The 24,426-nt window shown below is 37.6% G+C and overlaps 1 protein-coding gene across 2 annotated transcripts in view; it reads left to right on the top strand.

Moving 5' to 3' along the window:
- The window catches only part of PLXDC2 (plexin domain containing 2), a 450,758-nt gene that overhangs the window by 198,474 nt on the left and 227,858 nt on the right, over positions 1 to 24,426 (top strand). For both annotated transcript variants that reach the window (XM_034644245.1, XM_034644246.1), the window contains one exon: positions 18,325 to 18,471. In XM_034644245.1, coding sequence (XP_034500136.1) covers positions 18,325 to 18,471 — 147 coding nt within the window. The remainder of the gene's footprint in view (positions 1 to 18,324; positions 18,472 to 24,426) is intronic.

Raw genomic sequence — 24,426 nt, forward strand, 5'->3', positions numbered from 1 at the left:
TTATTTATTTGACAGAGATAGAGACAGCCAGTGAGAGAGGGAACACAAGCAAGGGGAGTGGGAGAGGAAGAAGCAGGCTCATAGCAGAGGAGCCTGATGTGGGGCTCCATCCCATAACGCCGGGATCACGCCCTGAGCCTAAGGGAGACACTTAACTGCTGTGCCACCCAGGCGCCCCTGACAAGCTTGTTCTTTGCCATTTAAAATGACCTGTAGAAATGCCAAGCTCTGCTTTAAAATGTGAACTGGTATCAGTAACTCCGAACTGACCAGGTGGTCCCAGTTATCCTGACTGAATGCTTTAGAGTCATTTTTGAGTGCTTTTTTCCTTCCTGAATTCTGGCAGCTTTACCACAACAGCCTCTTTCCCTTTTCTCCTCCCTCTTAGTAACCCAGTTGGGGCTGTATGGTTTCATTCTTGACTAATGCAATAGCTTTCAAACCAGTGTTAAATTCTCATCTCTGCCTTCTCCAGTCCAGCCTACTTTCTAGATTCTTCCTTCTAAATCCTCATTTAATTCATTACTTCTTAAGCTTTCATTTTGCACAGAATCAAGTTCAGACTTTCAAAGGTTTATGCCATCTAAATTCTACATATCTAACTGTACTCACTTCACATTACTCCCCTATATGTGTGTGTTATTCTAGTTAGTTTCCACAATACCGCATAATGTTGTTGTTTTTTTTTCCTTGCTCATTCCTTTGCTTAGACCAGTCCCTCTGACTAGAATCTCCGTCTTCAGTTCCAAATCGTTTTTCAAGGCCCAGATTAAACACTGTCTTCTATGAAACCCCCCTTTTTTTAAATCACTAAAATTAAATGAGATTTTCTCCTTCTTGTAAGACTTAAAGAACTGATTCTATATTAAGACAGTAGTTAACCTTATACAGGTTTAGAATAGAGAAATTTGAGTGCCTGCATTTTCTCACTCTGTTGCAGGTTTCTGGAGAAGGAGGACAATATCATAAACATCTTTTTGCCCTTCACAGCACTTGGCTCAAGGCCTCCTCTATATATAATCAGTATATCATAAATACTTGTTAGCTTGAATGAGTGACACCTAAAAGAAATGGTTGTAAATAAATAGGCTATTTTGCAGCGTTCTCCTGCATTAGGCTATATATTCTCTTGAATATTTGACCTGCATATATTTTTCTTGGTGTCTTACCAGCTAATTTTTAGGAAAGTGAGAAGCTAATAACATTGATTTTTCCCCCCCAGGTGATGTTGTAAGACAGAACCAAAAAAAGAAAGAAAGAAAGAAAGAAAAGAAAGAAAGAAAGAAAGAAAGAAAGAAAGAAAGAAAGAAAGAAAGAAAACACTGCTCAGTCTGCACTGAAATAAAATCTCTCCTAGCTATCCTGTAATTTTATAGTAAGAAATAAATGCCAGCTTTATAGATCTGAAAGGGAATCTTTCTGCAAAGTCAGCAAAACCAAATTACAAAAATATTTGTTTGAATCTAACTTTGGTAATTTTAAAACAAAACTACTCAACAGACTGTGCTGTTTTATTTTTGCCTCTTTATTTTTAATGACTCATGAAACTATGCAACCTGTCTCCCTTTGCTCTGCCCTTCCTTGACCTCTACGTCAGCTACCTAAGTTAAGTGAGTTGGCAACAAGATTTTCCTTCTTCTAAGATGTAATCCTAGAGGAATTTGTCATTTGAAATGGGCTTTTAAATTCTTATTTTGAAAGCAGTAAGAAGATTTACATTGTTGAAAGTACTTCTCTGCCATATGAAAGCACCTTTAGATATATATATATATTTAAAGGAAGCTACCCAACGGTATTGTCGAAATGGTCTCTCCACAAAGTAGACATGGTTCGGTATCTCCTGGGGAGCAGAGTAGCTCCATATTTACACTTAGCCAAACAGCTCAACCCACTTAGGAACAGAAAATTATGATGGTGTAGTAGGTTAAAAATGGCCAAAAAGTCCTACAGTTCCTCCTATAAAAGAGGCAGGGTCTCTCTTCTCACCCCTTGATTCCAGGCCATTTCTTGTGACTTGTCCTGATCAAAAAAACAGGATGGAAGCGATGTTATACAGCTTTTAAGGAATGCATCCAGACGTCTTCCAGCTGTTGCTCTTACTCTCTTGTATTCCGTGTCACCTTTTGAATAAGCCCAACCTAACCTTCTTGAGAATGAGTCAGTACATGGAGATAGAGGCCCTCATCATGTGACCAACACCATCTGGAACCAGCCAGCCCCCAGCCACCCTGCCAACTGGCACAAACCAGCAGTGAACCCAGCTGACACTGTGTAGTACAGAAGCAATGTCCGGCTGAGCCCAGTCTATCTCGATAGAATCCCGAACAAATGGATAGTTGCTTCAACTCAAGAAGTTTTGAGGTTGGTTGTTGTCCAACAGTGGGCTACTGATAGAGGTGGCTTATGGGTTTTGTAATAAAGTATGGCGATTTCAAGAATAATGAATTATTATTCATCAAAGATATGTGTTAGGAGGTAGAAAGAATGCATCTCCAACAACTCCTATATTAGTTTGAAAAGAAAAAAGCAAAACTTAAGTTATGTAGGGTGCAAAAGGAAAACTCAAGGACATAAAAAAGATTCAAAAAGTAACAGCTAAATGGCCCTACATGACACATATGTTGCTCCATGGGGGGGGAAGAACAAAAAGGAGAGGAACAAAGAGAGGGAGAAAATGGAGGGGGAAGAGAGCTGCCCAAGAGATGGTGGAACGTTAGCCAACATGCTATCATCATTTATCAACTGTTTGGTATGGGAGGAATTAATGGACCCAGCATCAAATCATGTTCAACACGGTGGGGAGGTGACCAAGGCGTGGGATGGCCCCAAGTGTGCAGGGGTGTGGAGGAGGAAAAAAAAAAGAATAGTAAACAAAATAGTGAATAAAATGTATTTCTGAATAAATTGGATTGGTATGTATCTGATCTGCCACTTATTTTTGGCTGTTAAGGAGAATCTACAACCGTGACATCTTTTCCAAGAGTGATAAAGCCAGAGGAACTAGCCTGGTAACATACAGAGAAAGTCTAACATAAATAAATACGTATCAAATGTCTGTCATGTACCAGACAATGTCTAATTCCTAGAATATAGTGACGAATCTGGGGGGGGGAGAGAAAGAGAGATTTAAAAGGTGGAGGGTGTGATAAACAAAAGAAAAAAATCTGATAGAAAGAAGTGTTATAAAGGAAGTTAAAGCAGACTAAGAAATAAAGCATGACAGAATAGGGGAAAATCATTCCAGATGCATAAAACAACAGGTGCATGGTATGATTTGGGGGCATATTGGCATATTCATGGGATAACAAGAACAGCAGTGTGATTGGTGTGATGGGGAAAATGAAGTAGAGATCGTCTGTGTCAAAAGCAACAGGTGCATGGTATGATTTGGGGGCGTTGGTAAGGACTTCGAATTTTGTTCTAAGTATGATGAAAAGCCTCATTAGAGCAGGAGAGTGAATTGATCAGATTTCTGCTTTAACAGGGGTGCTTTACAAGGATTGCTCCCCGCTGTAGAAAATAGAGATGCGGGGGACCAGTGAGGGAGCTGTTACAGAAAGCCTGAGGGGCTTCAGGAAAATAACTCAACCAAATGTAATTTTTTTCGAGGTCCTAAAAAATTTAATATCTAAAATGTATTGTGGAAGTGGAAAAAAACATAGAATTTGAAGTTATAGAGAACTGTTTTTACATCCCCGGGACTTTTTATGATGCCTGGCAACCTACTTGGTGTTTCTGAACTTTAGTTTCTTTATCATTCATTGAGTTATTGTAAAGATTCAATGCATCATGTATGTTATGTGCCAGTCTAAGAACTTGGAATATCATATGTGTTAGTTACACTTATTAACCAGTTTCCACAAATATGTGATTAACTATATACTTAGTTTCAAAATAAAGGACAAACAAAAGACCGACCACAAAAAATCCAATGATAGATGGTAAGGATAGAGCAAATGAATTCAGTATGGAAAGAAAAATCTAGAAATCTAATTCAATATCAGATACTTGTTGAAGCTTACTGCAAACAACTCTTCATAAGGGACAGCTGGAGGAAAGGGACCCTTTTTTCCTTCATTTTAGCATTCCAAGTATGAGAGTATATCCATTTATTTTAGTATACTAAATAACATCACCTCCTTTAATGTTTTATTGGGTTTGTGAAGTATGTTTATCACAGGTCAAATAGGCATAGATTTGAATTAAAAAAAATTTTACTTTAAAGTGATGTTTTCTCCTAATTCCTGTTCTTTTTTCCACATAAGAAATAAAGCATTAATTTTCCCTTAAAACCCATGCCATAAACTTTGGAAGCGAGAAAAACTAAAATAATATGAATCATATTATAAATTATTTAGAGAAAAGTTTTTATTGTGAAAAATGCAAAACTTTTCAGTGAGGCCTTTTTTTCCCCCTTGAAACACATAAATAAATAGAGACATTGTCAAAAGTTGCCCATAAATTATGTTACCATTTCTAAGTTCAAAAATAATTACCAAAAATAATATGTTTGTTTTACCTGTCCTCCCTTAGGTTTTTTTAATCCAACTCCAGAATTGCAATGACATACATATAATTTCATTGTAGAGGTAGTTGTCAGTCCCTTTAGTTAGATAACTAATAGAATTGGTTATTAGATTTGCTATGAAAAGTAGTAGTATTCTCACAAAATTTGGTTAAGTTAAATATCTCAGTGTTTCTCTTTATTAGCATTGCAGGATATATGCTATTAATGTTAAAATTAATTTTCTCGATTGCTTTACTTTGTATGCTGATTCTGTTGGAGACATATTTTGATAATACTAATGGTATGCTTAGAGGCAAGACAGTTCTGCAAAACTGTAGAAAGAGAGGGATTTTTTGTTGTTGTTCAGAATGTCACTTATTTGTGAAAACTGTTCTACAATATTGGAGGCTACGGAACATTGCTCATTGCTAATTATGGATGACGAGATGATCTCTGATATTTGAGGAGAATTCATGTTTCAATGAACGTTAGTAGCATCAAAATGTAGAAATGTCTAATGTTTCTTGTTGTTGTTAACTAGGATATTATAACAACAAAATAGAAGGCATAAGAAGTTGGGGGAGAAAAAGACTGGAGAAAGATTTTATTCTTTGACATTAAAGTAGTAATAAAATGAAAAAACCGACTAATTAAAAGTACATTAATACCTGTTCTTTGAAATATCAGACTGCATAGTATTGGGGTAGTAACAGTTACCTTAGAAATGACAATATTGGCCAACTGGTTATCAGTTGGTAGCAGGAAACCATCCAATTTTTCCACAAATGTTGGTATGTGAAAATTCTCAACTGTGTTCTAATTTTTGAAAGTCACTCCTGAATATATTTTTCTATAATTCTTTTGAAATTATAAATAGTCCACTGTTTCTCAGGGTTTTTTTTAATTTGTTTGTTTTCCCTGAGAAATAGGCCAAAGCAGAGAACTATGTGGATTTTCCAAACTCCTCCTAGATTAGAAAGTTTGAATGGCAATTTTTGATTAGTACTAGAGAATGACATGAATTTTCAAAGGTAATAAATCTAGGACTGTTTTACAGATCCAAACTTAATAAAGGAACTGTCCGTGTGTGCTATGGACTGAATTACGTCCTCCCCAAATTCATATGTTGAAGCCCTAACCCACCCATGTGACTGTATTTGGAGATGGGGCCGTTAGGAGGTAATTAAGATTAAATGAGGCTGTAAAGATGGGGCCCTAATCCAGTGGGATTATTGTCCTTATAAGAGAAGGTGGAGACACCAGAGAGCTTTCTGTCTCTGCCACGTAAGGATACCGTGAGAACGTGATCATCTATGAGGCAGGAAGATAGCCCTCACATCGATCTTGTTCTTCTCATTCTCCAGAGCTGTGAGAAAAAAATTTTTGTTATTTAAGCAACCCAGTCTACAATATTTTGTTAAGGCAGCCTAAACTGACTATGATACTATGTCTATGGTACATGAGTTCTTGCCCTGTCACAGATGCTAAATCTAGAATGGAAATTTCCATCCTTTTAAGTTATGATAGTCTTTTTTATTATTAGAATATTTTGAGGCCCTCCACACCATTGTTGTTGTTTCCAGCTGATTTAAAAAAACAACAACAACACCGTACCAAGAATTACAGAGTATTGAGTAACACTGTAAAATGATTACATATTTTACCCATCACAATTATATTGGGCATTTGAGAAATAGTAGTGCGTATGTATGCAAGACCTGTGATTTATTCACTTTGCATAGATGATAGGCACAGTGTCCCAGGGATTTTTACACCTCCTGCAACAGGTCTGTGAATTTGCCTTCAATCTTAGATCTAATGGAACTCATCAACAAGGATGACTAAGTACCTATTGAAATGGTACCAGTGCTAACTAGAACTAGCTACCTATACTGGCTCCTTAAACTGCACACTTGCTTTTAATGAATATCAAATAAGGCAAAAAGTCTGACCCACACCTAGCAATTGCTTCCTATTTGCCTTGTGCCTATAGGATCTTAGAGCCTTAGTTGAAAGGCACTTTTAGAGACACCTAGTTCAACTCTTTCTTTTACAAAGTTCAGAACTTAGAGTGGTTATTTAGGGGCGGAAACTGTACTTCAGCCCAAATCTCCTTTGGGCTACATTATTTTAATGCTAATTTTGCGCATTTAAATAGAAATCTCATACACATTTTAAGTCTTATTTTCAATCACACACTTTTTGCTAGATATTTGGAGCCCTTGACTATTCCTTCTAAGTTGGAGATTCACTCCTTTTGTAGCCACCGTTGGACTGTGTATCACTTGCTTGTATTTATAAAAGATGTGAATAATTCTCTCAAAACTGCTCCAGACTGCCTCTCTAGTCTCTTCTTCCTGACCACTCTAAGCCTGGGAATAGTGTCCCAGGCTCATTCTGCAAAGGTTTAAAGGTTTCAATCAGAAGTAGATAAAAGTATACTATATGCAGGAGGAAAACACAACACAAACACATGCCACCATGTCTCAAAACTCCTGGAGATCTAGGTCATCACTCAATTGAATTATAGACCATGTCTCAAAACTCCTGGAGATCTAGGTCATCACTCAATTGAATTATAGACTCCTGATGTTGCTATTATTTTGAAAGATCACAAATAAGTGTGTTGTGTATACTTGGCCATACAGTTTACCTCTCTCTGCATAGCATGAGAAATGATCTGTGTGTGAGAGATTGTAACTGGGAAAATGGAAACTGTTTTATAATGGAAATACTACCAGAATTCCATAGTTTATGTCTTGCACAATAATCTGACCTCACAATACATTCTCTCTCTCTCTCTCTCTCTCACACACACACACACACGCACGCACTTTAATCTTACAGTTTTGGGAGGCACTTAACAAAACTCTTGTGAAGAATTGATAAGATAATCATGCCTATAAAGAGTCATAGACACTTCTGTCTATTCCTAGGGGGCTAGAGCATGCTGCAAAGAGATCAAGTAGATAAAAAATCCTTACAGAAATGATGAAGTTATGTGCAAAAGACGAGCATCGTGAGAATTGGGGCAATAGTCTGATATAATCAACAGGAGATAGAGGATTGGTTTTTGTTCTTCTGACACTGTCACAGTAAATTGAATTGTATTCCATGTAATTGTTCTTAGTATCTGAAGAGGGTATTGCTATAGTACTGGCTGATGTATATTGAAGGCTACTTGAAGGTAATAGGTAATTGTTCCTATCATGCTACAATTATGTGGGCCTAATTTAATACTCCTTTGTAAACTCTGTTCATAGGCTTTTCAATTGTGTTTAAATACATTGGTCTGATTTGATTCTTTGGCAACCCAGTAAAAGAAAGTAAAATACTATCATTTGCTTTTCATTAAGAGATCTCAAATAACTTAAGTATCTGCCCACACCACATACCCTATAGCTTACCTTCTTGTTAATGTAACTGGGAAAGCGGGGGTTCAGGTGGGATTTTTATCTCACGTCTCTCTCCATGAAGTCTGTTCCGTGTCTCATGATGTCCTCAATGCTCCCAGACCGACTGGTAAGCACCTCTCATTCTGCTGGGCTGCTCCTGCAAGTCCAGAATGCTCACCTTATGCTATAATTTTACCCCTGGCAATAGAGGAATTATGTGCCCAGAGAAGTTCACAGGTTCTATCCACTGTAATGAACCAAACACATAATAGCCTTCACTAAAGTGACAGAACTCACTAGCAACTGAACCGGTGACAACCAGAGATCAGATCACCTGCCTGCAAGTTTAATGTCTTAAACCATACCACCTTTCCCCTTCCCCCAACCCTTCCCCACCTTCCTTCCTCTACCCACGACTTTGTCAAAATGTATCCATGTCTCCAGCCTATTGCTTCTTTCTGAGATCCTTGAAAACAGGTCCTAGAAATAAGCCCACAGATTACACTAGGATATAGCTAAAAGGAAAACATGAGCAACTCCTTAAATGTTTCTCATAGAATTACAGACATTGCCAAGATCTAGCAGTGCTATTGAATAATTCTTCAGCATTATCTCCCGTACATTCTATCACAGTGTTTCCCACTAAGAATGTGTTGTACCTTATACACATGAAACAAATGATTTCTGCATAAATGAATGAAGAGAGATGGTTTACCCATGCTTCTATAAAATGCTTACAACATAACATCATTTTATAAAGATTCAAAATCTAAGTATTTCTTGCTCAAAATTTAGTAGAAATGAATATTTTTGTTTCTGTTAGTGCTGATTTCATTTACAGTAGGTAGAGAAAAAGATTGCACTGTACATCAATTAGGTTACTGAAGCTAGTATTTTAAAGAAAAGATTTAATGGAAATTTCTCTATCAACTATTTCACAAAGCCATTTTAATTTATTGACCTTGAAGCTCTACACTGAGTGTGAATGTCTGATTTATAGTATGTTGAAGGAGTCTTCCTTAAGCACTTTTCAAAGCACCTATTGTAGTAATTCTATATTAACTGTGTATAACATTGTGGCCTTGTGTCTCTTGATATATGTTGGAGGTTTAATTCCAGGAATCAACAATTGATACTTTTAAGCATCTTCACATTTTTTTAATGCTTTATGTGAGGAAAAAAGAAAAGAAAGTGGTTATATATAATGTTTATTATAAAAATTTCAAACAGTACAGTTAAGGGAAAAGAAACGCCCCCAAGTCCCATCATCTAGAAATAAACAGTGTATGGTAAGAATCTTTTATACCTCTGTGTGTGTGTGTGTGTGTGTGTGTGTGTGTGTGTGTGTAATCAGAGAGGATAGAGAGGTGGGAGAGTAGAGATATACATTTATATTTAGATGGATGTAATTTTGTAAAATTGAGATTGTATTATATTTCAGGAAAATAATGAACTTAACTCCATATCTGCTATCCTTTGGCAACATACATGCCATCTGTGGGCCACTAGTTTCAGACTTTGCATCAAAAGTTTCCCTTAAAATTAAAAATTTGGGCTTATTATTTTTTAAAACTATATTTCTGTATCTTAGATTTATGTATCTATTACCTGGCATGGAACATGATATTAGACTCCTTTCATAATTTCATGATTCATATCATCTGCATTCTGACTTACAACCATAATAGCTAAATTGTCTTAATTTTTCTTAATGTAATTTCCATCGAGTGGGTGTTCACCATCAGAATGTTTACTATAGCTTCTCCATTACTATGACCACATTTGATATACCCCCTGGTTGATTTTGGTTATATAATTCGGTATTACATTTTGAGAAAGTCTCATTTATGGTATATTCTCTCTGTATTTGTATTTACTAAAAATATGCGTGTGGATGTGAGGGTGACCTGGCTGTGACATCTGTCACTTTATTGATTGGGAGGGTTGATTCGGCCGATCTGACTGGCTGGGTGGGTGTGCCCTTCCTCCCTCAACACTCCGTGCGAGTCCCTCCCAAAACTGCGCAGTAGGTGGAAAAAGACAACCTTCCCCGATAGAGAAGAACCATATTTCAGTCAAGGGTAAACGAGTAGCTGTGACACCCTGGTAGAAGCTTCAGTCAATGTCTCAAGATCCATTTGTGAGAGAACGTAGGGTCGTCAAGCTTCCAAGGCTTCAGACACATCTTTAAAAAAAGAAAGGAATAAAGAAAGAATCTGTTTGTTGCCTTTGTACTTAGCTTACGGATTCGTTGGGCAAAAATTTCTTAAGTGATACCTTTCTTCTACACAATGATTGTGTAGACATTGTTTCCACTGGATATCATGGAGAAGTATCAGACTATCAAAGGTTTTTTTCCCTCTTATGGAGGAGGAAATCTGTTATGGATAAGTCGGTTTGGTTTCTAGATGTCTGTAAGACTTCTTCATTTTTTAAGAAAAATTTGTTGACATATAATTGACTACAATATTATATTAGTTTCAGATATAAGACTTAGTGATTCAACATCTGTGTAGACATTGTGAAGTGATCACCACAGTAAGTTTAGTTACCATCTGTCACCATATAAAGTTAATGCAGTATTACTGATGGGACTGTATTCCCAGTGCTGAACATTACATCTCCATAACTTGTTTATTTTATAACTGAAAGTTTATACTTGGGATCCCCTTCTGGGATCTTGCAACCCCAACCCTCTGGCAACCACCAATCTGTTCCCTGTATGTGACTCTGGGTTTTATTTGGTTTTGATTTTTAGATTTCACGTATCAGTGAAATCATGGGGTATTTGTCTTTCTCTGCTTGACTTATTTCCTTAACATAATGCCCTCAAGGTCCATCCATGCTGTCACAAATGGTAGGATTTCATTGTTTTTTATGGCTGAGTATAGTACGTTGCATATATGCCACATCTTCTTTATCCGTTCATCCAACAATAGATACTTAGGTTGTTTCCATATCTTGGCTGCTATAAGTAATGCTGCAGGAAACATAGAGGTGCCCATATCTTTCAGATCAGTGTTTTTGCTTTTATTCAAATGGATAACGACTAGTGGAATTGCTGTATCATTTGGTAGTTCTATTTTTAATTTTTTGAGGAAAAATTTCATAGTGGCTGAACCATCTACAGATCACAAGTGTTCTCTTTATTCCACATACTTTCCAACACTTGTTATTTTTTGTCTTTTAGATAATAGCCATTAGACAGGTGTAAGGTGATGTCTCATTGTGGTTTTGATTTGCATTTTCCTGATGACTAGTGATGATGAGCACCTTTTCTTGCAAGTGTTATTCAGCTTGATGTTGCCCCTAAGTCCCTTAAACCGTCGTTGAGGGTTTTGTTGTTGTTGTTGTTTTGTTTTTTTGTTTTTTACATTTTACTGCTCTGCGAGTTCCAGTGTTCTGTCTTCCAGTTTGCTGATCTGCTCTTCCTCATCATTCAATCTGCTGTTGAACCCCTCTAGTCCCTCCAGTGTATTCTTTAGCTCTGTGACTACTGTGTGATACTTTCTTATATTTTCTCTCTGTTGAAGTTCCTACTATGTTCATCCATTCTTCTCCCGAGTTTGGTGAGCATCTTCATGACCATTACTTTGAATCCTTTTTCTACCTGATAAAGAATTCTTTGTATCATCAAGGTCTTTTTCTGAGGGTTTTGCTTTTATCTTTCATTTGCAGATTATTTCTCTCCTTCCTCGTTTTCCTTGACTCTGTGTTTGTTTCTGTGTATTGGGTGAACAGCTACCTCTCTCATTCTGAAGAAGTGGCCTTGTGTAGGTAATGAACCTTCTTGTTCAAACTTGTCCTAGCTCTTGGTTGTCTCTTGATTCTGTCCCTGTTTTTGAGAGTGTGCCGGATCCATCCATGTTCCAAGCACAGAAATCTCATTGAGCCCTTAGTTTCAGGCTGCAGACAAGAAGCCAGGCCCCCAGGTAGCGGATTTTACTGTGTGCAGATACAGTCTTATGGGGCCATTATCGTAATCCCTGCGGCCTCCAAACCAGGAGATCTAGAGGTGTCCTCTGGGTGACAGCTGCAAAAATCAGGGCTCCAGATGAGTATATAAGCTCCTTTCTGGGAGGTCTTGTCGAGCTGTAGTGAGGCCAATGGGGTGTGCAAAGGTGTCTCCCTGCTTACCTTCTTTGGGAGCACCTCCATGGCCTCCAAATGTGTGGAAACCTGATGCTGTTTGTCAGGCTGAAGCTCCAGATTAAGTAAATAGGCCTTCTTCACATGTAGGAACTCTCTCTCTCTCTGATTATTCCCTTCCTCGGGAGCCAGGCAGCCAAAGGCGNAAAGGGGGGGGGGGGGGGGGGTCCCCTGTGTGGATTGCATGCACCCACTGGCTTCAGCTAGGCAGCTAGAGAGTATAGGGGGAAGGGCATGCTCACTGGCTTCAGAAAGACAGCTGGGGGTAGGGGGGGCAAGGGAGAGGAGGGTGTGGGGAAGTCTTGACTGCACACATCTGTGGGCTCTAGGAATGCCATGGGAGAGTTCCTTGTCTATGTGCATGCCAGCTTTAGGCTGGGAGTGAGGGAATGCCACAACAACTCACGCTCACCAGCCCTAGCCAGGGAACAGGGAGTAAAGCATTGTCACTGCCTACTCTCACAGACTTCAGTTAGGGAGCTGGAGAACGTTGTGACCATTTGCGCTCACCTGCCCCAATGGGGGAGCAAGGGGGTTACTGCAACCACCTGCACTCTCCAGGCTTAGCAGAGCAGTGCGGTGGTGCCATCACCACTCAGCCCCACCTGTCCTGGAAGGTGGTAGGAGAATGTCAAGTTCAAGCTCACCCACGTGTGCTGCAGGCTAAGTGGAGAATGTAAAGATGGCCTTCGCCAGTGCCTCCATCTCCAAGGAGAGTGTCAGCTGTCCCCTGCCTCTACAGCACGTGCTTTTACTTATTATTTACTGCTTTATTTTTGCAGCAGATATTTTTAGATTAGCGAATGAATTTCACATATAGTCCAGGTGCTTCCCAAACTGCTTTCTTTTTTTTTCCACTGGGGTCTGGAGGCAAGTGAGACTTTATTCCAAACTTTTAAAAGGGAACCTCAGTTTCCTATAGCACTCTGGATCCCTTGGACATCAGCACTTTTGGTTTTCCGAGCCAGATATTTCAGAGGCTCGTCTCGCTGGTGCAGACCCAGGGGCTTGGAGTGACTGATGTAGGTCACCAACTCCTCACTCCTCCAGAAGCGCCAGGCAGGTGAGACCCCCTCCCTATTGTGTGCCCTCACAGCAGCAGTGGGATTTCGGTGAGACCATGTCTCTGCTTCTCCACCCCATCTCCGTGTGGTCTTTTTATCCTTTGCTGTGGAGAAGCAGTTCACCCAGCTTGCAGATCTTTTTCAGAGGGAAATGATCCTGATGTTGTAAACCTGGTGTGTCCACGGGAGGAAGTGAGTTGAGGTTCTCCCTACAACACCATCTTGCGTGAGTGCCCTGCTGCTGCTTTTTTTTTTTTTTTAACCTATGGGAAATCTCACCAGGAAATTTCTTAATATTCAAAATTCTTTTGCAGATTATCTTAGGATGTGGTATCTAGATTCAAATCTTCTTTTACCTCAGAAAAATTGTTCTTCTAATACATTAAAAAAAACTTTTCTATGCCACTACATATATGTATATATATATCACATATACGATATATATGATCTCTTCTTTTCTCTAGTTTATGATTATCTATCTTAGATATTTATTTTCTTCTTCATTTCCATTTCATCTTGTGTGCATTCCCCAAGACTGTTTTCTGTGTTCTATAATTTATTTTTATAAATTACTTTTATAAATTTTAATTTTTTATTCTGTTCTTTTTGGTGGGGGGAGGCAGAGGGAGAGGGAGAGAGAGAATCTTAAGCAGACTCCACATCCATTGCAGAGCCCCATGCAGGGCTCCCATCTCACAACCCTGAGATCATGACCTGAGCCGAAATCAAGGGCAGGCTGCTTAACCAACTGAGCCACCCACACACTTCTTTTCTTACTGCTACTAACGAATTCATCTCCGTAATTTTTTCCCTGAATCCTACCAGCTCACGGTTTTTCTTCTTTTATGATTGTATCATGTTCTTTTAGTTTCTTTTATCAACATTAAATTTTTTTTGGAACACAAAGAACTATTTTTTAACTCTGTTATTGAGGAACTTAGTATACACGAGTAATACTTTAAAATATTATTTTTAAACATTTACCTTTACATGTATTATGTAGTCCTTGTGAACCCATGTATGTGAGAGCATAATATATTTGGTATATATTAACACTTGGAAGAACCATTCAAATTATAATATCCCTTTATTCATTACAAAACTGTCTTTGTGAGGTAACCAGTGATTCAGCACTAAATGCCTTTAAGAACTTTATGTTTTATCTATTCCTATATTTCAAATGACCAGCACAGTGATGTTCATACAATCTATTCTTGTTTTCATTTTTGATTTTTTTAGTTCCCAGTGAAGTTAACTTCGAGTTCAAGTGCTATTACTGCATGAGACAGTGTGAGGCAGCCGTAACAATTACCCATCATAAAATCAACGTAACACTGATGATAGAAGACCGGTTAGGAGTGGGTTAGGAATTGTATAAACTGATTGTTGCAGAATGGTTAGATATAGTTATGATGGTTTCCCCCCTGTATTTTTGGTGTATGTCCTCTGTTTACAGCTGCACATTTGCAGGCATATTTGAGAAGCATGGATTTATAGGATTTATAGCTACCTACTGTGCCATCTACTTTCAGTAACAGTTGGTTTCCTAAATGAATTGGCAAGTAGGCATATCACAGTAGTGTTTTGTTTTATTTTCTATGGCGTTAGAAATAGTTTGCTTTCGAGCAGAAAAGGAAAATCTTTGTGCCTGAAGTGGTTTTTGACAACTCTTTAAGTACCATTACTCCTATAAAGGACAAGATGTGATTTGAATAATTTAGTAGTGCTAAAATGTCACATTTTTGAGACATCTATTTTATAGCCTTCCTTGAAAAACTGAGCCAAACATCTCTCCCTGGAATTTAACAACTTGTGTCTCTAAATTCTGAGTAAACAATAAATTGTCTTCCCCTTTGAATAAAAGTTGCCATGACAACTTGGAAGGTTTGGGCTATAGAAGTCAAACACCAAATTCCAGTCTTCAGTTTCTCAATATTTTCAAAGATGTGACATTATTTTAGGCATCTCTGATTTAAGTAAAAAGTGAACATCATTTTCAATTAGACATATCAGTGATTGTAATTAGACAAAAGTCATGTATATTTTTGCAGACAGTCCATTATTTAAGCATAATGATATTCTTTATGTTAACTTCAAGACTCTGTCTTGATTAAGTATAAAGACCTGGAGTTAAGGGATATACCAAAGTCATTTTAGATATGTCAATTGCAACAATTATATTGAACTCTATACTGAACATCTGTAATTTCAAAGAGAATATTTATTTGGTATTTATATGGTAAGTTGGCAGCATTATAGACTCTGTTACATAATTCACCTAAAGATTACACCTCTGACCTCAGTGTTGCTGAACTCTTTAGAATAATACCAGCAGGGGCGCCTGGGTGGCATAGCAGTTAAGCGTCTGCCTTTGGCTCAGGGCGCGATCCCGGCGTTGTGGGATCGAGCCCCACATCAGGCTCCTCCGCTATGAGCCTGCTTCTTCCTCTCCCACTCCCTGCTTGTGTTCCCTCTCTCGCTGGCTGTCTCTATCTCTGTCAAATAAATAAAATCCTTAAAAAAAAAAAAGAATAATACCAGCAATAAGGAGAAAAATTAAAATTTTTATTTAAACTTACTATTTCTTTCAAAATCCCCGTTATGTGCAATTCATTGACAAATTAAATGAATCATTATTATTTGTAATTCAGACTTGACGATTTCCAGCAGTTTAGATGCAAGTTTCCATTCCTGCTGTGTAATTAGCTAGGATACCAGGATTGAATAGGTGTATGTTATCCAGACCTATAAATCTATAGAGAAGATTGCCTCATTCAATGTTGCTTGAGCTAAGTCTCCCTTGGTTGGAAGGTAGGGAAACTTGTTTGTCAGGATTCTTTTGGTTGACAATAACTCAATTCCAGGTGTTTTAACAATAAAAAAAATTAATGATTCATCTAAGTGAAGGACCCCAGGATGCCCTCAATGCAGTAGATGAGGGAGCTGGCTTTTTGGTTTGTTTGTTTGCAGAGATAACGACTTCGTCTTTATCTATGTTCGCTTTATCTTCAGGCAGGGTTTCCTCATGGTAGCAAAATGGTGGCAGTAGTTTCCAATCATACGCCTACCCATCTCAGCAATCAGAATAAGGGAAATTATCTCCTTTTCATATAAACTCCTACATGTCTCACTAATTGGTCTGTGTTAGGTTATGTGCTTCTGATGCCCACGTGCTATCGTGGCTGGTGGAATGACAGGTGTAGCATGGCTTGTGCCCAAGGTCAAAGAGGGTACCCACCTCACAGCTTCCGTGGTGAAGCACCAGACAGCAGGGAGGAGCTGAATAAATGCTGGAGACACAACCAAATGCTTGTTCCCCTCCTAGAACCCAGGCAGTCAGTGTCATAATGTTCTGAAAGAGAGTGCTAGAAAACCACTAGGATATTAAATCTCTCTTGGGCTACATGGAATCTTATTCATGCTTCTTTCTTTATATCTCCTTTTTCCTTCTTTCCCTGAAGAACTTTTTTATCTCTCATCATGGGCACACCTGTAATTTGCATATGATACCTAGAGTTTAATTAGAGGTTGGAGGTTTACCTGGGATTTTTTTTTTAATCTGTTAACATTTAATCACTGTTCTCAAGATTTATATTTAGGGTCATACTTTTTCTTTTAGTCATGGGGCAAAATCTATTTAGAATACTGCTTAGAAAATTTCTTTCCTTTATGTAGACAATTTTCTATATTTCTAGCCTGATGACTTGTGAAAAGGTACATGGAATTCCTGCTTTGACTAGATATCAAGAATAATCGTATTTTATTTAATTAGCACTTCAGGAACAAATGCATTAGATGAAATTCACATTCCAAACCTTATTATTCAAATCATATACCCTCTATTTACCAAACATTATTCTTATATATACCTGAATGTTTTAAAATATATTTTATCTAGCAGACTCCTCAAATTGATAAGCACAGTTACATCTTATGATTAAAAATAAAATAAAATAAAATAAAATAAAATAAAATAAAATAAAATAAAATAAAATTCATTGCAATCTGAGTTAAGCAAGAATCATGATTTTTTCTGGGTGTTCCTCAGCAATATCCCCTTTTAAAACATTTAAATCTCTTCATTGAGTGAGAAACATGAAAATTAAAGGTTTTGTGACAGGCACCATGGTGATAATCAATAGTGAGAATTCAAATAAAAGTAGAATTTAATAACCCACATTATAGGGGAAAAATGCATTATTTCCATTCCTAGGATCATTAACTGAGAGCAGGCCCTAGGTTTAAAGAAGAGAAGTTTGGATTTGTTGTCACCCAATAGTAATTATAGTTTAGGTTTTCAGTAAATAGTTCCAAAAGTGACATTTTGTGTGGGCGGCAATTAGATCCCAAGAATTACTGTGGTAAAAACACTATTGTAAACAGAGTGTACGTTTTCCTCTATGTTTTATTTATTTAACAATTTCCTCTAAACAGGGTTATTTTATATATTTTTAAATCTAATTTGCTTTCCTTAGAGGTTATTTAACTCCTCTGGCTATTTTGAAAAATAGTAACATGTCTAGTTTCATAGTTTCATAGTATCATTCTTTGTTTTGTTTTGTTTTGTTTTAAGAATTTTAGGGACACTATCTCTAGGGTTTTTTTTCTTTCCTTTTGGGGAGGACTTTTTTTTTTTTTTAATGGAACTCTGTCTACAGCTCTGTCAATTGTATAAATTAGATATATATCAATTTAAATGCTTCCTTTTTTCCCAGCCTTATTGAGGCTGGAATATATAATTGACATATAACATTGTGTAAGTTCAAAGTGTGCACCCTGTTGATTTGGTACACTTACATACTACGAAATAATTACCACCATAGCATTAGCTAACACCTCCGTCACATCTCATAATTACCATTTCTTTTTTTGTAGTGAGACATCTATTCTCTTAGCTACCTTCAAGTGTATAATTACAGTATCGTTAACTATAGTCACCATGCTGTAGATTAGACCCACAAAAAGTATCTGTCTTATAACTGGCAATTTGTACTCGTTAGCCAACATCTTCTCATTTCCCCCATTCCACAGCCCCTGGTACCACCATTCTACTCTGTTTTTCTATGAGTTCAGCCTTTTTAGATTCCACATGTGAGAGAGAACATACAGTATTTGTCTTTCCCTGTCTGATTTATTTCACTTAGCATAATATCCTCAAGGCGCATCCATGCTGTCTCTGTTCTTGATGTGCATTATTCTTTTATTATAGGAGGACACAGATCACAATTACTATATATCTCGGATATATGGTCCATCTGATTCTGCCAGCCGGAGTTTGTGGGTGAACATAGACCAAATGGAAAAGGACAAAGTGAAGATCCATGGAATATTGTCCAATACTCATCGGCAAGCTGCAGTAAGTGCTCTGGCATTTTGAGGATTTTTTCCTAACGTGAAAAAATTTTTGCTTTAATTGGCATATCAGTGTCGTTTGTTGTGATCACTTTTTATTACTGAGTTCTGCAGTTGCAATGTAGATTAGTAATTGCATATAAGGTCTTAAAGAATATGAAAAAGAATTATTTTGAGAAGCCACCATCAATTTAACTAATAATTAATTAAATAAACTAACCATTAATTCCACTAGTAAAATGATGAGTTGAATATTCGAAGTTGAGATTGATCTTGGATGATTTTAAGTCTTCTTGTAACCTACGAATTTAGAGAACATTTAAAAAAAAAAAAAACAGCTACAAGAATTTGGTACCTCCCATTTTACAAGGGTTTATTAATCTCCTGGTCTGAAAAAGATTTCACCAGAAACATTTATGATTTCGATAATATATGTGCATGAAATTATGTATCTCAGTGAAGAAGTTTGATATGAAGGAAACAAATTAAATCTGGAAGTCTCCAAATATGTTTTCAGCCTGAGTTTATCAAGTACCATCTCTGTCTCCTTGAACACGGAATGTAACTATGTGATGAGGTGCAGTTTCTGCATCTGTATAGTGGGGATGACAGGATATTAATACAGTCCGCACTTACCTTATGTGGTCTTCAGTATCCTCTTCCACCTGTCAGGCTGTGTGCTTACGTGGATTAGCTTTGCAATCTTCACAGCATATTTTCCCTATTATTTAAATATTATTGCCATCTGGGTATTGCAGATGAGAGAACTGCATGTTGAAAAAGTCAAGGAGCCTGGGGCGTCTGGGTGGCACAGCGGTTAAGCGTCTGCCTTTGGCTCAGGGCATGATCCCGGAGTTAGGGGATCGAGCCCCACATCAGGCTCCTCTGCTATGAGCCTGCTTCTTCCTCTCCCACTCCCCTGCTTGTGTTCCCTCTCTTCGCTGGCTGTCTCTATCTCTGTCGAATAAATAAATAAAATCTTTAAAGAAAAAAAAAAAAGAAAAAGAAAAAGAAAAAGAAAAAGAAAAAGTCAAGGAACCTGCCTAAAGGTCTCCAGCTAGTAAGTGATGAGACTCAGATGTTAGCCTAGGCAGCCAAGCCCACCCTCGACATTTGTGTGTAGACTATATTCCACTTGGTTCCAGCAGTTTTTGATAGTCATTTTCTGATAAATGCCTGGTTTAACATTTCAAAAGTTATTTAGTTTTGCTCTCGTGGATAATACCAGTGATCTTACCATCAATGAAATCATGTCTTTGCAGTTTAATATGACTTAGAGTAAAAACAACAACTTCAGCCTTTCAAATGCGATCACCTTTGTTGATTTAAAGATAGAACTAATAGAGTCAATGGCTTAAGTGATTTAAAAAGGCATGGATTTGATGATTATATCAAAATTTTTGGCCAACAACCTTCATTGTACCTATGTAGACTTTCCTCTTTCCAGGAGATCAACTTCTAACAATTAAAATGGAAATTAATTATAACTCACGGTGAGATGATTCATTGAATTGTCAGTGTGGAGCACATGTTTTCTGACGCTGAGAAGCAAACAAAGGAGCCATCTCGCCTTGCTGAATTCCATCATCCCTTCCCTTTTCTATATTCGGGCAACCCCGGGCAAGATGACAGATTCAGAAATGATTCACTGTTGAATTTAGAACAGATTTTCAAAAGAAGAGAAAATGAGAAAGATTAGATTAGGACAATGTCTATCAGAAATTTCTTGCATTTGACAATCTTCCCACTATATTATAATACCTGTTAGTGTAAAATGCCCTTTGCGAAAGTTCGTATGTCGGGTGCATCCAATTGAAGTTTCTATAAATTGGCTGGATTGTGGTGTCAGCCACTATGGATGAAATCTCTAGGCAGAGAATGCAGGGTATCAGTTAAACTGTTAGAGGATTTCTGCTTACACACTTCTATCATTTCCTGCACTCTCCCAGAAGTGCAGCAGTTCACGTGTCTTGCCTTTCCTTGAAGAATCCTTCTTCTCTTTGGAAGAGGGCTCGCTTAGTTGCCATGTGGCCTCAGTTCTCTGATTAGTCTCAAGAAAAATTATGAGGCTGTAATGAGCAATTTTTTCTTACTGGTAGTGTGGGAGTGACACTGTTGCTTTCAACACCAAAGATTGGCTTCAATCCAAATGCTTGAGCTTCTGCTCGTAACTTATCTGGTGCTCCCTGCGTAGACTTTTTAATACTTAGCATTGGTAGAAACCTTTATTTTAGCTACCCTGTCATTGTCATAGTTTGGGGTTTTTTTTGGTTTTAACAAGAATTTTAGCCGTAATCAAACATTTCTTAGCGCTAGAAATTGATCCTATACCCATTTTCCCTATCACTATCAACAGAACACACACACACACGCACACACACACACACACACGTCCCCCTAGGTACATGCTTCCATTTACAAAAACAGAATTGATAATATTTCTTGGTTTCTTCCCCACCCCCCCGCCGGAGAATTTTGCCATTTAGAGTCCTTCACTTAAGTATGTTTTATATCTTGGAACTTATACATTTAGTTAATAGAATATTTTTTTAAAATTTTCTACATTCTTGTTTTGTTCAGTGTGATTGTTAAATATTAGTCTGAGATTTCCAAATTGCAAAGAGTGATTCGTGTTTTTAAATTTCCTCAGTTGGCCCCCCCACCTTTCCAATTTTGCCTAATTCTCTTTGCTCCATTTCTGTTTTGCCTTCCTGGGAGCAGAATCAGGTTGATGACAGAATTGCACTGTTAAGGTGTTATTGTAATGTATGCTGACCAGGGGTCTCAGCAGTGTCCTTAAACACTCACCCTCCTACGCCCACACAACACACACACACACAACGCGGGCGCTACACTGCTGCTACTCTCCCCCATGATTTTACGGAGGCTTTAGCACAAGTGGAAATGGCAAACGGGAAATGCCACATCCACTTTATTAATTAGGTTTGTTGACGTCATAAGTGTCATAATCCTTGATGCAAAGCTCTCTGGTAATTTAGCTGGAAACAGGACTTAAATTTAAGCCTTAAGAGAAGAGGGGAGTTTCTCAAATCTTATCACCAAATGATATAATTTTCATGACCAAGGACATACATTCTGTCAACAAATTAGACAAAAAGGAAAAAAGAAATATGTATCTAAGGGCATACCCAAGGGCGTTTGGCTAACTAATCCAGCCCTGGATAAGCCAGAGGTGAATGAGAAAGCTGGGAAAGATTGGGTGTCCCTGAAGATCCAGCTTCCCTCCCTCTTAGAGGCTGCTTCAGAATGGCTCAGAGGAAGATAAAGGAGTGTGTGACTTGGAAGCATGATTTTTTAAAAAAAAAAGATTTATTTATTTATTTTTAGAGAGAGAGTGTGAGAGAGCATGTGCACGCACACACACTCAAGCTGGGAGGGGGCAAAGGGAGAGGGATAGAGAGACACACCCCAGACACCGCCCACCCCCAGCACAGAACCAGGTCACAGAGCTCGATCCCAGGACCCCAAAGTGATGACCAGAACCAAAATCAAGAGTCAGCCGCTTAACCAACTGAGCCACACAGGCGCCCCCAGTATGGATTTTTTTTTAAAGAAATATTTTCCCCTTCACACCATCATTTATAAATGCAGTCTAAACAGCATTTTGGGGTCTCGGATTAATATTCTAGTAAGAGGAAGAGAGTAGAATTGAAGTAAGAGCTTTCCCTTTTCTCCTTTCCACAATAATATTTTATATTTTCAAGGCAGAGGAAAACTTAGAAATCATTCACCTCAAATCCTTCATAAGCCAAAACACATTGATTTCTTTTTCCTTTTAGAATGTAAACCGTACTCATTAGTATGTATATTACATATGTGTACTATAATTTGATTATAATCTCCCCATTGTCCTTTTTGGTTTGAATCACATTTCTTAAATCATTATTGCAAAAAAAGCAGATGTTAAAACCTACTTTTAACTTTGACAGATTAAAGGAAAAAGCACGTTTTCGTAGACAAAGGACAGTGAAAATTTGTCTAAGTTCCTACCATATGGCAAGCAATGAGCCAGACGCTTTATATTCAAATACTCATACTTATTTGGATTTTTGTCCTTTATTCAAAGTCACACAGTTGTTAGATTGCAGATCTAGAAGTTTCTTGACTCTAAACCTAGGGACCTACCCGACTTGTTTCTTTTCCTCTGTGTGGACCTTCAAATTTCACAGTTTTGATACTTTCTTCTGTATTTCTATATCCATATTATTTAATTTGTTACTGAGCACAAGGTTTGATTCCACAGCCAGACAAATTAGGATTATTTTGCTTTCTGAAACCGGAGTTTATGAAATTCTGATTCACAACTTCTAGAGAAGTACCACTGTCCTGGTGGAAGGAATCCAGGGTCACAGAAGTCATGAAACCTTGGCTCCAAAAATCATTTTCTTGGTTTCTGGCCTCTCTGTACCTCAATTTTATAACCTGGATGAAAGGGGGTAAAGTGCCTGCCTTGACTACCTTCTAGTGCTATTTTAAGAATAAAAATGAAATGGATATGAGAGGATACTGAAAATAGCAGATAAAAATGAGATTGTAAGGCAGTGCTATTCGAGAGTTCTCATGCTTGATAACAAAAAATAACCCCCAAATAAGTTAATTCCCAACTGCTCTCCAAGAGTCTCCAATAGACAGATAGATACGCAGCTATGTATTTATATCTATATCCTATCTCCATTATTATTTATTTATTTATTTATTTATTTATTTTCTAAGAAAACACCAGTGTGCTCTTGGCCAAACATAAACACACTCTTAGCTTAAAAAAATTTTTATCTTTCTATCTGTTGGTAGAAAGATTGATTCTTTATATAAGAAACCCAAAAAATGAAATGAGATTCTGCTCCCTATCTCTGTCATAGTTCAGGTAAGGTTTTTTTATGGAACTTGTATGTTTTTTGATGTGGTCGTTTTTTTAAATTTTGAAAATTGTACTGTTCTCAATGGAGATTCTAAGACTATATGAATATTCACAGAAACCTTCATTAAAAAAAAAAATTAAGTTGGGGATCTGGGTGGCTCAGTCAGTTAAGTGTCCAGCTCTTGATTTCAGCTTAGGTCATGATCTCAGCGTTGTGAGATCAAGCCCTGGGCTACGTGTTCAGTGGGGAGTCAGCTTCAGATTCCCTCCCTCTGCCCCTCCCCGCCTCTCTCTCTCTCAAATAAATAAGCAAATATTTTTTAAAAATTAAGTTTTCTCTTTTCCTTTTTTTTTTGCCAGGAAAGTAACATCATTTCAACTAGCATTTCCATGGGTCTTTCATTTGCATACTGTTGATGTTGGCAGGCTAAATTTGGATGTCTGTGGTGACTTGATCAGTTGTTTTCTCATACTGCACAATTTCATTTTTTCCTGTGCATCAGAAAATCTGTTGAGAAGTGCTTATTTTTCTAAATGATTAACTCAGAAGTCAATGTAATTTGCTGTCTCGATTAGGCTGCTATCTAGACCACACATTTTTGCCTGAGTTCTTTTCCCCCCTAACAGTAAGTTGCTTTTATTTATTTTTACTTTGGCTGGTTGGATAAACTTGCTGCTTTCTGTCATTTGATTGCTCCATTTCAAGCAGGACACTCACAGTTTATCAACCTGGCCTTATTTGCCTTTGTTCTTAGAAATGATTTTCCTCTATTTTAATAATAGACTGGCATGAGTTGTCTCTCCATGAGTCTCTCTACCTAAATTTTGGTTTGATTAGTTCATTTTACTATTATTATTATACTTAAGTCACTTACCAATTTTGAGAATAATTCTCTCTGTCCCAAAGAAAGTATTATTTGAGGGACTCTTATGGAGAATGAAGGCATGTCTTTGTTCCATTCCACAAAACCAACATGAAATTGCAGTAGCTGAATTCTATTCCTCTGTATCCCAGGGAAATGAGTTGGTCTACCTGCCTTAAAGCTGGTAAATAAATACACAGAAAGATCTATTCCTTCT

This window comes from Ailuropoda melanoleuca, chromosome 15 (assembly GCF_002007445.2).
Source record: "Ailuropoda melanoleuca isolate Jingjing chromosome 15, ASM200744v2, whole genome shotgun sequence".
Classification (NCBI taxonomy): domain Eukaryota; kingdom Metazoa; phylum Chordata; class Mammalia; order Carnivora; family Ursidae; genus Ailuropoda; species Ailuropoda melanoleuca.